Source organism: Gossypium raimondii, chromosome 5, assembly GCF_025698545.1.
Source record: "Gossypium raimondii isolate GPD5lz chromosome 5, ASM2569854v1, whole genome shotgun sequence".
NCBI lineage: Eukaryota > Viridiplantae > Streptophyta > Magnoliopsida > Malvales > Malvaceae > Gossypium > Gossypium raimondii.
In genome coordinates this window covers 27689486-27707445 of record NC_068569.1, presented here as the reverse complement: position 1 = coordinate 27707445, position 17960 = coordinate 27689486, and the positions used below count along the sequence as shown (strand labels likewise).

The window sequence follows — 17960 nt, the reverse complement described above, 5'->3', positions numbered from 1 at the left end:
CCAAAACGAAAACTTACCTATAGTTTAATAACTAATGGTAAACTTTATCCTTAAAAATATAGATTAAATTAGAACTATATAAATAGTGAATTTGAATATTAGAATTTTTTTTCCATAAATAAAATGGGGATTTAAATAATAATTTTGAATATATAAATATCTAAGGATTCATTTTTGTTATATATAATATTAAGGTGAGGCACGAGGGTGACAAGATTTAAAAATGTGTCAAACGGGTGCTTGACAAGAGTTTTAGGGTGTGCTTGATAAACTAAAAAAATTAAGTGTTGAAAAATTAATTATTGAATATTGAATATTTAATTTTATAAGTATTGAATTTTTATTATAGAATATATGATACATTAGTAAAAGAAACTGAATATAATTAATTTGTTTGATAATAGTAAATTTTGTTTTTCAAAATTCATTATTTCATAATTTTAATCTTATTAATATTGCATTATTTATTTTATTTTGAATAGTTTTGGATAAAAGTTAAAAATTATAATTTAAACAGTATTAACAATTAGACTTGAAATTTTGAAATTTAATAAGTAGAGAGACTTAATTTCTAAAAATAAAAGTATATAGATAAAATTTTAAATTTACGAATAGTACATGGACTTATCAGATATTTTAACCTAAAAAAATTGTGAAATTCAGCCAAGCTGAGCGGAGCCGAAGCAAAATGAATAAGAAGTGAAATGTGGAAGGGTGACGTGGCAAAGAAGAAAGGAAGAGAAAAGATTAAAGAAGAATATTTTGGGGGTAAGGGTATAAAGGCAGAGGCAAAGGAGGAAAAGTGGGGTTTGTCTTTGCCTAAATCGGAAATGTAGTTGGGGAAGGAAGCGGGACCCTACAATCACAGCTGTACATCACACACATCATCCTCATCATCACCATCATCATCATGTCAATCTGGTCGTACGGACCCCCTCTTGATTGGGTTCCTCGGGTCTAATAGATTTGACACCCCCCCTCCCCTCTGATTTCAAACTTGGTTTAGTCGGAGCTGGATTTTTTTCAACTAAAATTTTGAATTTTTTTATTTAACGTAATTTTTATCTCTTTTCATAAATTAGATTTTATTTTTTATTTTCAGTTTTTTCTTAAAAAATTTAAATCTAATTAAAAATATTAAAAATAAAGAGGAAAAAGGCTTATTTGTCATTCTCCTATTAAAAAGAGATAATGTTGACGTGGAATTACAATTTTTTAGATGGGCCGAATGAAATTTTAATTTTTTATATCCTATATTTTTATAATTTTTAAAGATTAAATAAAATTTTTATAACTTTAAAATGTACAAAAATATAATTTTACATTTACTAATTTAAAATATTAAAAACATTTAACTAGCTTAAATAATTATTTTTTATTTTAGGGGGCCGGCCATGCTAGGCCCGTAAAATCACCTCTGCATGAAATAAAAAACGAAATACATCGCACTGAAAATAAAAACTCATCTTATCGGATTCCTTAAAAATATAAAAAAGAAGAAATGAAAAGAAAAGGGAAGGGGAGACAATCTTTATGTCGAGTCATGATTAGCAAATCTCTTGCCCTAAAGTCCAAACCATATTTGAAAAGAAAGAGAGTAGACAATAAAAGGGAAAATATATGGTTTTGTTATGGTTTTATGATACAAAAGTTCTTGCAGTATTCTTAGAAAATAATATCAACTAATAAAATGATATTATGCGTTTTTGTTGGATGTTGTATATATATATATTTGATATAATAAGATAAAGCTTATATTATTATAATGACCCAACATTAGATGATCTGGTAATAATTTTTATTGAATACAGTTCATGAGTTATCTTTTACTAGATATTATTTGTGATATCTCTATTCAAAATCATACGTAAATCCCATTTGAATCATCTTAGAGGCCATCTATTACAAATCTTTCATAGAAATCAATCGAGTGAATTGAGGATATAATTTATGAAGTAATTTATTCATAATACCTTAAAAATTACTCTATTTACCATACACTTTAAACTATAATACAAGAAGTTTTTTTTATAAGAGTTAACCGGTAGAAATTGTGCGACAGTCAAACCTGAACTAATAAGTATTGAAGAGTTAAACACAAGTGTTTTAGCATAATGGTTGAGTAGACTATAATACAACTTTTTCAATCATGCTTAAGCTGATCCTTTCATGAATGGCCTACAAAGAAAATGTTGGCTAATTACTATAAGTCATATGGCTTTGGGGCTTATAATAATAGTTTCAGGATTGGACTTTCCTCAAAGCCTTAATTAACTAACCCAATTATCCTTAAGTCACTTTGATTCAGCTAATTACTTCGGACTTATATGGCTTAATTCCTTACCCTTTCATTCTTTCGATTTTTTTTTTAAAAAAATTATTTTGAATCTCAATAAATACAAACAGGACACAAAAAAGTGTTAAATTTAAAACAAAAAATAGTCGAGTTATTGGGAAATTTTCAACTTTAAAGATTGGTATTCCTTTTATGTTCACCATATTACAATCTGACCGCATAGCGCAGTGGATTAGCGCGTTTGACTTCGGATCAAAAGGTCGTGGGTTCGACTCCCACTGTGGTCGAGTGTTTTTGTCTGATCTTCTTTTGCCCTTCGAGGATACTTTTGTCTTTTTGTTTATGTGTGTGTGTGTGTTTTTTTTTTTATTTTTATAATTACATAATTTACCTTCGTTTCTATTTCTCCCAAGAAAACCAGGGAAAATCTAAGAAAAAGAAAAGGGGGGAGGAAATGTTAGGGTTGGTCTCTTGTATACATCCCCAAATCCCGTCAACTTCTCCAAATCTATATTTTAATTTCAAATATGCTCCTGTATTTCTGAAACCCCAAATCCATATCCCAAAACGTCCTCCACGCTCATTTCTCTTTGCTCAAAACGGGAACAAGGATGACTTAACCAAACAACCCAACAAGAAACCACAAGGAGAAGAAAAACAATCAAAGGTTCCACCGGAGGGGTCCTTTAACGGGAATGACGGAGGGGAATCGAGGAATGAAGGACGGTCGATGTTTAATTTCAGGTTGGGTGACTTGTTGGACCCAGATCCTGATAACATCGTAGCCCTTGGATTGACGGGTCTGCTAACGTGGGCCAGTGTTCAGGTTTTGTGGCAGTTGTTTTTGATCTCAGGGGCTATTCTTTTAGCTGCTCTTAAGTACTCTTTCATTGCTGCTCTTCTTCTTTTCATTCTAATTACTCTGCTTTGATGAACTTTGTATTTGGTTTGTATATTAATTCTGAATTCTTCCTAGTTCTTTTTAATTAAAAAAATTTCACTTGAGTTTATCAAAAGGAAGGGAAAGAAAAACAAACAAAATTTTGAGATATTGGTTTTTTTCTTGGATATTAATACTATATATTATTTAATTGAGTCAAATTTAATATATAAATGATTTTTACATTACAAATGGGGAAGAGGAAAGTGTTTACAAACATAAGGATGGAGATTTAAATTTTATGCCAATCAGGTTGAAATTCATGTAAGTTTGTCATTAAATTTGTAGTATGATTGGCTATTCAATGTTATTTTAACTTCACAAAATTAATTTTGATATACTTACTTCCTATTTGATAAAATATTGAAAAATTCAATCAACACAAAGATATTAGATAAGTAGATTGAGACTTATTTATTACGAATAAATTTAATTGTTTGTTATTTTATTTAAGATTATTGTATTCTTTATCAAACAATTTAATTATATTCACTATTTAATTTTAAATGATATATAAACATATTTACTTACTTAAATTCAACACTTAATCCTTCCATACTTATTTTTCAACACTTATTTTTTTCGCATTTAATTTTTTAATTTACCAATCATAGCACTAGTTGAATTATGTAGCTTTTACTCAAATTTTTTTATCCAATAAAAGTATTTGTTACAAATGATTAATTCTTTTGGTTTTTATTTATACTATTTATTAAGCTTCTAACGGAGTTGGTGTCAGTCACCAACTCGATGAGGAAATTATGAAAACGTTATTTTATATTTAAAAATATTCTATTATTTGAGGGCATTTAAGTCTTGTTATTTTTAAAAACAATTAAAATATGTATATAGTAGGATTTGAACTCACATTAATTAGATTATTAAAACATTAAATTTACTACTTAACTAAAGTTTCATCTTGATGTATTTTATACATTTTATTTTAATATGCACAATTTATTATCTCTTTCAATTGTATATATTAATAACGTTTATGAGTTTGTATCATGAGTCAACTCGACACTAATTCATAATTGATGACAAAACTATGATAAATAATTGTAGTGCATTTAGTATTGTTTATATGATGTATTTATGTGTTTAAATTCATTTTACTCATAAATTAATCTATTTTAAAATTTTAACATCGTATATATTTCATGTGTTATTATGATTAATTAGTTCCAAACTATACGTTTCATTGTTTGTTATATGTTACTTTTAAATAGGCATCTGTGATTTTCACACGCATAAGTGTAAAATAGGATTTCTAGTATATTCATATAAGGATATTTTGTATTATTTTAAACAATTACTTCACGAGTTCAAGTGGAAGTTTACGTTGAAAAATTAAAATATTTCAAAATAATAAAATTTCACGTCCTTCAAGAAAATTTTGAAATTCTTATTCATAAGTCATTACACTTTATTGGATTAACAATAACCAAGTTGAAAAGGTGAACTTGCACGTTGGTCTTAAAAAACCATTATAATATACAATTGAACCCTTTTGTTTTTTAACTTCTTTTTTACTAACTTTTTTAGGGTCTATAAAAGCAAATTACTTACTTCATAACATCTATAATTAGCCAAGTTAAAACTAGTTTAACCGGTTGAAGCTATATTTCTTAGAGTAAAACAAAAGTAAACTACTTAATTAGTAAGACCTTTAGCCAAGCTAAAAATAGCTTAACCTATTGAAGCTATATTTAGTCAAGTCCAGATTCGTTAAACGTTTTAAAGAATTTTTGGCTAAGTCAAATCCACTTGTTTTTATTATTTTTAGCCAATAAAGGTCCTATATATATCATGACCTACATTTACTCTAGATACACCTTAAAAATCTTTCATTCTCCTCTCGCTCTTCCTCTCCTCCTTTTGAGTTTACTGAATATTTTCTATTGTGATTGATTGTTAATTATTGTTCACATTTTATAGCGAAAGAGCTTGTTGAATCTTGGGGGATACGCTATCTGACGAAATATCCTTAAAGAATGTCTAACATGCCTCAAGCTATTGAACTCATATTATTGGTTCATTGACTTGGTGAATATTTTCCAACAATTTTAAGAATATTTTTGTACTTGGATGTTGTCTGCACTGATGATGCCCATGGTCGTTGTTACCATTATTGTCGTGATGCTACCTATGCCACATTGCCCATGAAACATACCATGTGTCTGCTGCTACTATCATCTTGCTACTCGTATCCCAATGTTATCGATATTCTTATTGCTCGAGATTCTTATGCATCAATACTATGTATAGTCAGCCCTCTCTATAACAACCACCCGCTATAATAATATTTCACTATAACAACCAAGTTTCTAATAGAATCGATTTTTTTTATATATTTTAGCTTTAACCCTCACTGGTTGTCTAATGTTTAAACTAATACTAAGCGATATTGCGTGGTCAAATCGTAATACAAAAAGACAACTTATATTAGCAAACGAACCTAAACATGTCCTTAGTCTAATCGAAAATAAGTAAACCGATTGAAAGAATAATATGTTGTCTATCAAGTTCAATCGGGAAGATGCTTTATCTTAAGCATCAGAACAAAGGACTCTTAGAAGATAGAGACATAGATGTAGCTGACTGGACTGACAATACATCGGCAGGACCCATGAAGAATAGATACTAAATCTATTTATGGATTTATTTACTTATAACGTTCATAGTGTAGCATACCTAAATTTTGAGCGAATTATGGACTACTTATGCATGACTCATATACTTTGATATAAGTAAAAGCTTGAGTTCAAATAGATAAGGAATTAAAAGCTGGTGCATTGGGTATACAACTTCTACAGTATGTAGCGTCATTCACAACAGTGGAATTCATAGCTCGAGACATGAGTAAATGATATTCTCTCATTGCCATTACATGGTTGATGAAAAGTAAATTTGACCACGAGTCATTCGTCTTTGTGATGAATGACTAGATTACTATTTTATAGTATTTGATTTCTCATAAAAGAAGATGTAATTGTTACCATGAGATAAAATATGATCATATTGGGAGAATGGATATTATCCCAAAGAGATTAAAAATATCCTATGAGGGTAACATACTTATGACAAGTTCATTGGACGAGTACTGATTGAGTTTCTTTTGTAATGGTATGCCGTTGGGGGAGAACTCAGCTACGATACTATAGTGGAATAACTTCGTGACTAAATGAGTTTATAATTAATAGGAGAAAAACTAGAACTTAATTATAAATCATTTGAGCATCAATCGCATATGTCCAATCGGTCCCCCACTAGCTCGTTGAAACTATAAATGAATTGCATGTTAAATCAAATGAAAAAAAAATGGATAGAAATTGTGAAAATGGAGAAATGGGAAACATTTGGAAATGATTATGGTTTTCTCCATAATGAAAATGAAAATGGAGAAATAGAATCATTTGAAAATGAATGTGGTTTTCTCCAAAATGCAAATGAAAATGACCTAGAAATAAATATATGTTTTTGAATAAAATGATTTTCGAAAATGAAAATAAATCATTTGGTCATAGTGAACCGTTGAATGTAGAAATATTAAATATATTTTCTGATTCTTTTACAATAAAGGCATCATGATTTTAATGGAATTAGAATTCGGTTAAGAGATTATTTAATTGGAATTAATTGAGATGTTTATTTTGGGAAATAAAAAATAAATATCGGGTTGGATCAAATTATTAAGTATTGAGTTGAAAGTCTAAAAAGTACTTGTAATTATATCTAACATGGGAAATGTCCAAAAGCCCTCATGTTTAATGAGAGGGGCAACAAACTTTAATTTATTTAACTATGGTTGTCACCCTTATACTTCTAGTTAGACTAGGAGTTTGTTTTTCTAGTTGAAATAAACTTCTACAATTCAATAAGGATTTTACTTCATCTCGTATAAATAGATGGCACCAATAGGGCTATTGTAACACCCCTAACCCGAGTCCGTAACTGAAACAGGATTACAGAGTATTACCGAAGTTTACAGAACAAATAGACAGAAATTTCAAATATTTCACATCACATAATATACATGCCAGAAACCAATCATAATTAAATATATTGTCCTTTATACGTGTAATACCCCCTACCCGTATTTGTCGCCGAAATGGGGTATGAGGCATTACCAGATTTTACCGAATAAATTTTTTACAAAATCCCAAACTTTTTTTTTGAACTCTAATCTTCCCTGCAATTTTAAACCGAGACCAATCCAACACAACCAATCCATTTCAACATATTTTCAAGATAGATTTAACGTATTCATAAGATAACCTCATCACATACCAAAACCAAAATTTGTTAGCCATACCAATGGCTAACCATACATTCATTTGACGTTAACATTTACTTTACTAGCTTATACATGCCACTGATTTTCAAAATAAAGTTTCTTAATACACCGAGATCTTGAGGTTGATAGTGTGATGCGTCTCGGACCAAATCCGACCTCCGAGCTCTTAACACTACAACACAGGGGAAAACGAAACAGGTTAAGCACTTTGTGCTTAGTAAGCTCATGTAACAAGAATTATACTTACCTAATATTTTCAATACAATGCAATAAACATTCATATATCCATTCAATACATTATTCCCCTATCATGCACAAACTCAACATTCAAGTTAGTTCAATAATTTCCATGTATCAATAATATATATACCATGATTGATGAGCTCATCAATACCATGATTTCCATTTCATTGTTATTTTTCCATATTTATCTCGTTGAATTTCTCGAAAATTCGATGGATTTTCAGAGGTACAATTTTAGTGTACAAATTCGGATCCGTCAATTCATATTCATGTGTGCACATTTCCATTTCAGAGAGCACACTCCCGTGAACCTCATCCTTACAGCGGGATTACTAGTCTAGGCTAAATCCCCTGTAATATAAACTCATAGAGTATTGTCGGGATTACCTGTCCAGGCTAAATCCCTTACAATGACAATTACTCTAATGAGCTTGGATCCAATTACAGTCCAAAGCTAAATTGAGACCCTAATTGGATTTCCCGTCCGGGCTAAATCCATTTTCCACATATTCTTCGGGAGGGCTATATCAGGATAGGATCACCCGTCCAGGCTAGATCCTTTGAACTGTCAATTTATTTTCAGATATCCATCGAATTTTCCTTCCATTCAACTGAGATTTCTTCCCCTTTTTTATCAAATATATCAATGTTTCATCAATTTTCATTCAATGAACATTCAAATCATATTCACATCAATAGCAAACATTTCAAGCATTTAAGAATATAATTCAAGTTACACAAACTTACCTCGATACTTGTTCGTAAACAAAAATCTACTAATCCCGAACTTTTTCTTTTCCTCAATCTAGCTTGTATTTGAATTTTCTAGATCTAAATAAATAAATTTAATCATTAATCTAATACATTTCATGTTCATATGTAACATTCTCTATAATTCCATTATTATTTATAATGCATTCAAAGCTGTCTCATTGAGCCATAGTCACTAAATTATTTATATTTTGAGCTACGGAACTCCAAATTAAGATCCTCTAATTTTCCCCGAAACTAGACTCACATATCTTCTTACCATAAAATTTTTAGAATTTTTTGTATGGCCAATAAGTACAGTTTATTCTTTAAAGTTTCCCCTGTTTCACTTTTCGACAATTCCAACCACTCTTCACTAAAAATTAATTATCTCATTGTACAGAATTCAGATGATATTCTTGTTTGTTTCTTTTGAAAATAGACCCATTAAGGATTCTAAAAATATGAATTTAAGCCCATAATTATTTTTCTCCAATTTTTTATCATTTTCCAAAGTTAGAACAGGGAACCCGAAATCATTCTGACCTTGTCTCACAAAACCTAATATATCTCATGATTCACAATTCCATTGCTTACACTGTTTCTTTTATGAGAAACTAGACTCAACAAGCTTTAATTTCATATTTTATTTATCCTCTAATTAAATTTATACAATTTTTTGTGATTTTTCAAAGTTAACCTACTGCTGTTGTCGAAAACTATTTTAGTGCATGATGTTAATTACCATTTTTCCCTTAAGCTTTCAATAAATGATAATTTCATCCCTGCTCAATTAACCTCTCAATTGAGCTGATTTTTCGCAATAAATACTTAATTATATGACTTTAAACTACTTTATAACCTTTGGAAATCAGAATTTTAGCACTAGACTTTAATTTCAAACTTTTTCACAATTAAGTCCTACAATCTCTATTGAAATTACCTAATAAAATCATCTCATAAACAAATTAAAGCTTCAATTTCATGCTATTTCATCATAAAATTCCAGCACATATTCATAGAAACTTTCAATTTCATTCATAAAATCAAAACTAATGAATTTAGTAATAGGACCTAGTTGTAAAAGTCTTAGAAACACAAAAATTACAAGAAAAATGCAAGGATTAACTCACTTGGTGCAAAAATTATGAATTACCAGCCTGAATAAACCCCTAGGACGTTTTTTGGCTGATGATAATGAAGAAAATATGAAGAGAATTCTAGATATTCCAATTTGGTCCTATTTTTATGTTAGTAAAATTTGTTATTTTCCCATTTTACCCTTATTTCACCAATTCTCCGGATTTTTCTCAGCTTATGCCACCCAAAATATCTCCTTTTGGGCTTATCTCAATTTATTTCCCTCCTCATTTAACAATTGAGCTATTTAATCCCTCTAGTAACTTTACACCGTTTTCAATTTAGTCCTTTTTACTTAATTAACTACCCAAACGTAGAAATTTTCTAACAAAATTTTAACACCATATTACTAACACTTCATAAATATTTATAAAAATATTTTCGACTCGGTTTTATGAGATCGAGGTCTCGATACCTTGGTTTTACCCAATTTCTTCAATAATTTCTTTTTCTAACTGAAAACTAAATCAGTAAAATTCTTATATCTATATTTTCATACGATTTTCTATCATATCAATATTCATGCAAAAATATTAAAATAAATTTATCTTTAAATCAAATTTGTGGCTACGAAACCACTGTTCCGATAACCTTGAATTTAGGCCATTACAATACGAGCCCTTGAGGCCCAAAATACACATTAGAAACAAATCGGGACTAAATCAGAAACTTATAAATTTTTTGAAAACATTTAATATTTTCAACACTATAGGGGTCACACGGCCGTGTAACTAGATCGTGTAACTTACACGGTCAAGAGACACACACCCGTGTCTCTGCCCGTGTGGACGAAAATAGGCTATTTTACAAGCTACATTTCTCACCCAATTTGGTGTCAACCTACAATCAACACTACGTATATCAACAAGCCGTAATTAGGCATCCAAAACAAGCCAAAATAAGTGTATTCATGCATTCAATATATTTATATGTATAACTAACTTATATGCATTTTTGTACCCAAGGTTTACCAAGCTAATTTGCTTTATTTCAAACCAAGTCACTTACCTACCAAAACATACCATTTGGTGCCAAAATGTATTTCAAATACTAACATATTTAGATATATATATATACCTTACATATTAAAGTACCGATTCATGATAAATTCATCACATTCCAAATCACATGTATAAAATGCACATTTAGCTAACATTTTACCTTTCACCATACAACCATAAACCAAACCACACATCAACCATATAAGACAAATATGCACAAATCAAAATGTGCCAAAACACAAGCCAAATAAGTGGCTAATCTCAACAAAATACATATAGGCCAACATTAACCAAATTACCTATACATGCCATTATAACCAAAATCAAAACATCCGAAAGTACCAATAGAAATGATGGATAGTGTGATATATCTCCGACAAGCTTCCAACCTGATCAAGCTTCTGCTATCTGGAAAGTAAAGGAAAACAACTACGTAAGCAATGAATGCTTAGTAAGCTCGTATAAACTTTAATCATATCAATACATTTCAAATATGAAATTTATACATATCAAGAATAATCCAATATTGATACTGCAATACTCGTGAAGTTATATTCAATAACTCACAAGGTAAATAAATCCACAGCATCACTTATACATAGTAGGATTTTAAACAACTTTAACTCTTCCAAATTTCTTTATTTTCATTTTCATTTTTTTACTTTCCACACTCATTCCATATGCATAACATACCACTCATAAAAATACCATTCAACCATAGCCACAAGCTAATGCATTTAAACATAGCCTTTTTCAAATTAATCACCTGATAAGTTATTTCAAAAGAAATTGTATAACTTAAACCTTACCACTCTTTCATGAGCACTAGCATATTTTCACTTGAGTACTTACCCTTTTAATGCATCATATAAATAAACATATTACCAATCAATCAATAGCTTGGCACTTGCCTAAGTATCAAACAACAACACTTGTTAGCGTTCTTGCACATATTTCATATAAATTCAACATTGATAAATTTATTTTCTCGACATGTCACACTTGAGTTTATTACCCGTCTCAACTTACATAATTTCCTTGTATCGTCATATCAAAAATATTCATATATGTACATATTGCGATATATATCATTATCTTACTGTTTCTAAATAAACATATATCATTCATTACATTATATCAATATATCATGTATCATCATTTCCATGTATTTCTTATAAATATCAAGAAACATGTATGAACTCAATAATAATAAAATTTCCATAAACATATACTTTCCACATTACGTGTCCATATAACATGTATAAATCATATTCATATATTTCAAATTTATTTCCGTAATAATTCGTCTCAAATTCAGATTATCTCATATAAGAACTTTGCCCGTTGAATTATTCCTTATTCGATGGATACATGGGTAGTACACATGAAGTGTACAAAATTGTAATTCGTTAATTCATATTCGGGAATGCTCATACGAGCACATAAACGAGAAGCTCTCTCTCAAGCCATATAATAGGAAGCTCATGTGAGCTGTATAACATGAAACTTATCCGGCTGTATAACGGGAAGCTCATAAGAGCCATAATTAGAAAGCTCATATGAACCAATAACGGGTAGCTTCGAAGAGCCATTAATCAGGAAGCTCTAGATAGCCTTATATTAATAAGTTCAAGCGAGCCAATTTCAAGAAGCTTCGAAGAGCCATTAATCATAAAGCTCACAAAAAGCCTTTAATCGGGAAGGTCACGAAGAGCCATATATCGGGATGCTCATAAGAGCTGCGATGTGTCCACAACACATGCAGGATCACACCCGATCGAGATGCTCCGAAGAGCTATTAACGAGAAGTTCGCAAGAACCATATAACGGGAAGATCGAGAGGGCTAATAATGGGACGCTCTTTTGAGCTGTGGTGTGTCTGCAACATATGCAGGACCACAACCAATTCGGGAACCCTGTATCCATCGAAATTTCATCTATTCAAACGGGACTTAATATTTGTCGGACATTGTCGGATGTGTGGTTAATTTCATATACATGGCAATTGTACAAATCACACACACAACATTCCATTCAATCATATAAATATACAATTTAGTTACACGAGCTTACCTGGCTAAATTGCAGAAATACCAAAGTTTAGGGGAATTTTGGTATTTTTCCATTTTCCACAATTTTCCACCCGATCTTGATCTAAATTAATAATTTCATTCAATATATTAATTTAGACGATAAAACAATTCATTTCATGCAATTTGGTCATTTTGACATTTTTACAAAATTGCCCTTAAAGTTTTACTTTTATTCAATTTAAACCATGAACCCAAAACATGTAAATTAACCACTTTTAATACAAATCCAAGCTATCCAAATATTCATGGCATTTAATACAGCCGATTTTTTCAATAATTTCACAACAAATCCTTGTATTTTTACTAATTTAATAAATTAATCCTTAATCGAAAAATTCATCAAAATCACTTAACAAAATACTTTTAATTAACAAATAATATCTCAAATTCATCATTTAGCATAAAAAATCATATAGATTCATCAATGGAAACATTCAAAATCTTTAACAAAATCAAAAACAAAGGTAAGGTTTAGTTGGACCTAATCGTAACAATCTCAAAAACATAAAAATTACGGCAAAAATTGAACTCACATGATGACAAAATATTAAAAACCAGATTTAGCTCTCTCCCCTGTCTGTTTGAACTGAAAATGGGAGAAGAAATGCCTAGAAACTTTTTAATTTCACATTTATTTTACTTTAATTTCAATTTAATTATAATTTTGTCATTATTTTATTAATTTTTTCTTTCATATGCCGCCTCAACTTTTCATTTAGGCATAATTGCTATTTAGTTCCTTCTTTATTTATTACTCATGCCATTTAATTACTTAATTATTATAATTAGCAAGTCTTGCACCTTTTTCAATTTAGTCATTTTTAATTATTTAACTATCAAAGCATTAAAATTTTTCAACGAAACTTTAATCTACCTTAATGACACTCTGTAAATATTTATAAAAATATTTACGGCTTGGTTTATAGAAACGAGGCCCTGATACCTCATTTTCTAAAACCACTCGAACCTGGGTTTTATCACTCGAACCTAATAGTTCATTATAAGAAATAAATTACCAATTCAAAAATCTTTTTAAAACCATATTTGACTCGTAAATATTAAATAATAATATTTACGAGCTTACTCGTCGGATTTGGTGGCCTCGAACCTCTATTTTCAACACCACTGAAAATCGAGTTGTTATGGCTATTTACACAACTTTTAAGATATTATTACTCTGCTCAAAAATAGTGAGAGTTTTATTCTCTGAATATTAAATATATTTTCTGAAATAACAATTCCGTCGGTTTCTATTGAGAAGAGATTTTCATTTTCACACTTAAAGTTAAGAAAACTATTTCTGGTTCTATATTTGATTCGAATAGTTTGAGCTCACACTCGAAGCATTTCGTGGTACAATAATAGTGGAGAAGGCCGTTCGGTTGAAAGTGAGGAACGACAAGGATTCATCTAGCCGAAAACACATGTGCGGTTTCGGAAAGGGTTTATTGCTATAAATATCACAAACAGACTCGGTTTTTAAATTTTTTATTTTTCGCTGTGCAAGAAAACCGTTTCCGAATTGGATTTTTTTTCCAACAGTACATTCTCTATTAAATTAGCTCTATATAAGAGCATATTGTTTAAAATTTTAAGTAAATTATAGTTATTTCATATAAGTAGACCTATTAACTATAATTTATTAAATAAAACAATCTGAATAAAAATATTGTCTCAATAGAATGTTTAATTTTACATGAAAAAATCTATTAATCATATTTTATTAAATGAAAATAAATTTGAATGAGTGAAATTAAAGATATCAATTCAATAAACTATTAACTTCCCTAATTAAATATTACTATGAGTTTGGAACATCATAAACTTATAAATGAATTACTTAAACTGAATAACTCATTATAGATATATTAATTTAATTTTGTAACTCGTACCGATTAATTAAGGTTGTTATATTTATGAACTTTATAATTAATCGTGTGAAAGAATGTATTCTATTGTGAATTTAGAACATCAAAACTTATAAATTGATTACTTGAATTTAATAACGCATGATAAATTAATTAATTAAATTTGATGACTCATACTAATTAATTGAGCTTGTTAGATTTATGAACTTTATAATTAATCAAGTGAAAGAATATAAAATAAAAATGCATAAAAGCAATAATGCATACACCTATTATACATCTTTTAATTTTATTGATTTGATTCTCACTTTCTTTCTTTTTGAACATAATTCTCAATTTCTTTGTTTGATGAAAACTCTCAATATGAATTCTATGGTAGGCTTGCAACAATTATCTCTCTATAACAGCATACTATTATAGATGTACAACATTCACCTCTCTATAACATGCAAAATCTTGATAGACAAATGAGACTATTATAAATAAAGTTGATTGTATAAAAAAAAAGGGTGAGACCTAGATATTTCCAAATTGCTAGAATTGATTTAATTTTGAAAAAAAATTTGATCGCATTTAAAGGATGTTGTGTCTATGATAAATTGTTTGAATGAAGCATCAGTCCATGATTTTATCTTGCATGAATTAATTTATTATTATTGAAAAATTAGTGGGTTTTAAATTAGAATTAATAAAGTGAAATTCCTAATATAGTAATAATGTGAATTTACTTTGGACTTGGTTAATATTATTTTATCTTAATATGGGTCGGGCCAAACCCAAGTTAACATATTAAGTTTTTAATAATAAGATATTAAATTGAACATTAAGTTTAACTTGAGTTTTATTTAAAGTTGTATTAAATTTTAATTATGATGATAAAATCTTGTTTGTCATGTTATCATATTTGAAAGAGTATACAAGTTTAATTTATTTATTTTAAACTTACTTTGAATTGTATGCTTATATATATGTGTGAGTGTGAGTTGAATTTATTTTTAAACATGATTTATTATGAATATATATATTTGGATTGGTTACGGGCCCAAAACAAAATTTCAGAAAAGAAAAAAAAAAAAGGAAAATTATTTTGTGTGTGGTAAATCAATAACTAGTTGCTAGAAATAATTATGATGTTGTGCAAGTGTATGTTTAGGAACGATTCTAGCTAGGAAAGACTTGGTACTTAAGAATGTCATGTACACCACCTCTCTTTCTTAGAAACCTACTTAGTGTTTTATTCATCTATACTCATTATTTTAGTATCCAATTGTGATGGGCCACTATATAACTTTGTGCAAAAATTAAGGGCACGTTTGGTTCGCTGTATTGGATTAGAGGTGTAATGGAATAGAGGTGTAATAGCAAATCAACTGTTTGGTTGAATGTAATGGAATAGAGGCGTAATAGTAATCTTGTGTTTGGTTGAATGGAATAGAGGTCTAATAGCATAATGGAAAAAACTAAAATGACTAGAATACCCTTAGCATAAATTTGCTTGGGTAAATGATTATTGTTATTGTTATTTAAAATTTAATAAGATTATTAATATCAATAATAAATAATTTAATCATATTTAAACATAATTATTATTAAATATATTATAATTAAAATATATAATTTAATAAAATTCTTAATAATTAATATTCTTATATGAATTTACTCAAATCATAATATAGATAATTTAACATAATTATTATTAAATATATTATAATTAAAATATATAATTTAATAAAATTCTTAATAATCAATATTCTTATATGAATTTACTAAAATCATAATATATAATACTGTAAAATATAATTTGAAATAATTAATATTAAATATATTTTAATTAAAATATATGATTTAATAAAATTTAAAATAATTATAACTAACAAATTTTTCTCATTAGAAATGCATTGTACAAAATGCCGGTCAGCTCATTTCAACCTTCCAGCTACCAGCTAATATGTTTTCCAATTTTCTAGCCCACCCAAACTTTACAAAATGCTAGATAGCATATTAGTCACAATCATATTCACATCACTAACTATATCCGAAAATGAATGACCCTGGGAAAAATTACAAATATTACATGGATTTCATTCAATCAATGTTGATGCGTACATCCTTGCCCTCTGCTGAAGTTGAGTCAATGACCTAATACAAGTGCCCTCCTCCCATGTCTTTAAGCGTGTAAGGTTGATTAGTTCCGAATAAAACTACCATTTCGTCAAGACTACTTTGCATTGGCAACTTGTCTTCGATCCCTTGCTTCGTGTTTCCGTGATCTGACCTCAAATTCTCTAGACTTCTTGGCAAATTGTCAGTAGTAATCGAGTCGTGGTGCCTGAAATGATTACCGGTCGGTGACATTCATCATAGCAGATGCTAAAATTTTGCAATTCAATCGATTCTCTATAAACAAAGATCTAGATATATTCAGAATTAACGCTCATAATAATAGTCTGATGAATTAACGCTCATAAAATACATACCAAAAACAAAATTATGATAGTAAGGTTCCATCACCACCTATCCATATTGGCCTTACACGATGTTAATAATACCACAGGTATATTATGAATAAAAGTATAATCATTAATGTAATTCACAAAGGCTTTTACTTAAGAATATGGATCATGTATAAGAGTGTACCATAGGAATTCTCTTTGTTTCAAAAAAACTTTACATATCATTAGAAAAGAATGGCTAGAATTTGGTTGAAATTTACTCCTTGTTAAAATAAAAGTTTGAAAATGAAAAAATTGAGCAACAAAATTTATTCACACGTGCAGAGGTAGCAAGTGTACACCCCAACCATTTGCATGCACATACAAAAATAAACCCTAAAATATATAGGAAGAAATTTGCTGCAGCAGTGTGAGATAACTCTGGTTAAAACTCATTTAAAAATCATAGAAAATTTGATAAATAATAACTACTAGAAAAACAAGCCAACAAAACTCATTCATACATGCAGAAGTAACAAATGTACACCAATCACTTTTGTCTATTCATTTCTTATCTCTCTCTTTTGAAATCATTGCTCATAAGTCATAAGCCTGCCACTCATTGCTTGAGCTTTAGACTGTTATTTTCAACCTCTTAAGCAATTAATAGAAAGAGCTAATTTGTGGTTAATCTCTACTTAAAAATTTGATACACCATGGTAGTACATCAAAATCTTTGAAAGATAGATTCCGTTAAAAGGATTCTACAATTTTTGGTGGAAAAGACAACAACAACAACATTCAGTAACAGTAAAGAGTAAGACTAATTACTCTAAACAATATAGAAAATAGAACTTGAGATCTCTCCACTGGAAAATAAAACCTCACCTGCACTATGAA

At 29.1% G+C, this 17960-nt stretch overlaps 1 protein-coding gene and 1 non-coding gene across 2 annotated transcripts; both read left to right on the top strand.

The window, feature by feature from the left end:
* Positions 1-2509: 2509 nt before the first annotated feature.
* Positions 2510-2583, top strand: TRNAR-UCG (transfer RNA arginine (anticodon UCG)). Its single transcript has one exon. It is a non-coding gene; the product is annotated as a tRNA-Arg (tRNA).
* A 99-nt stretch (positions 2584-2682) lies between these two features.
* On the top strand, positions 2683-3312 carry LOC105771116 (uncharacterized). The gene has a single exon (XM_012592513.2). It carries the CDS (start codon positions 2751-2753, stop codon positions 3225-3227), a length of 477 nt encoding a protein of 158 aa, XP_012447967.1. The 5' UTR covers positions 2683-2750; the 3' UTR covers positions 3228-3312.
* Positions 3313-17960: the final 14648 nt, after the last annotated feature.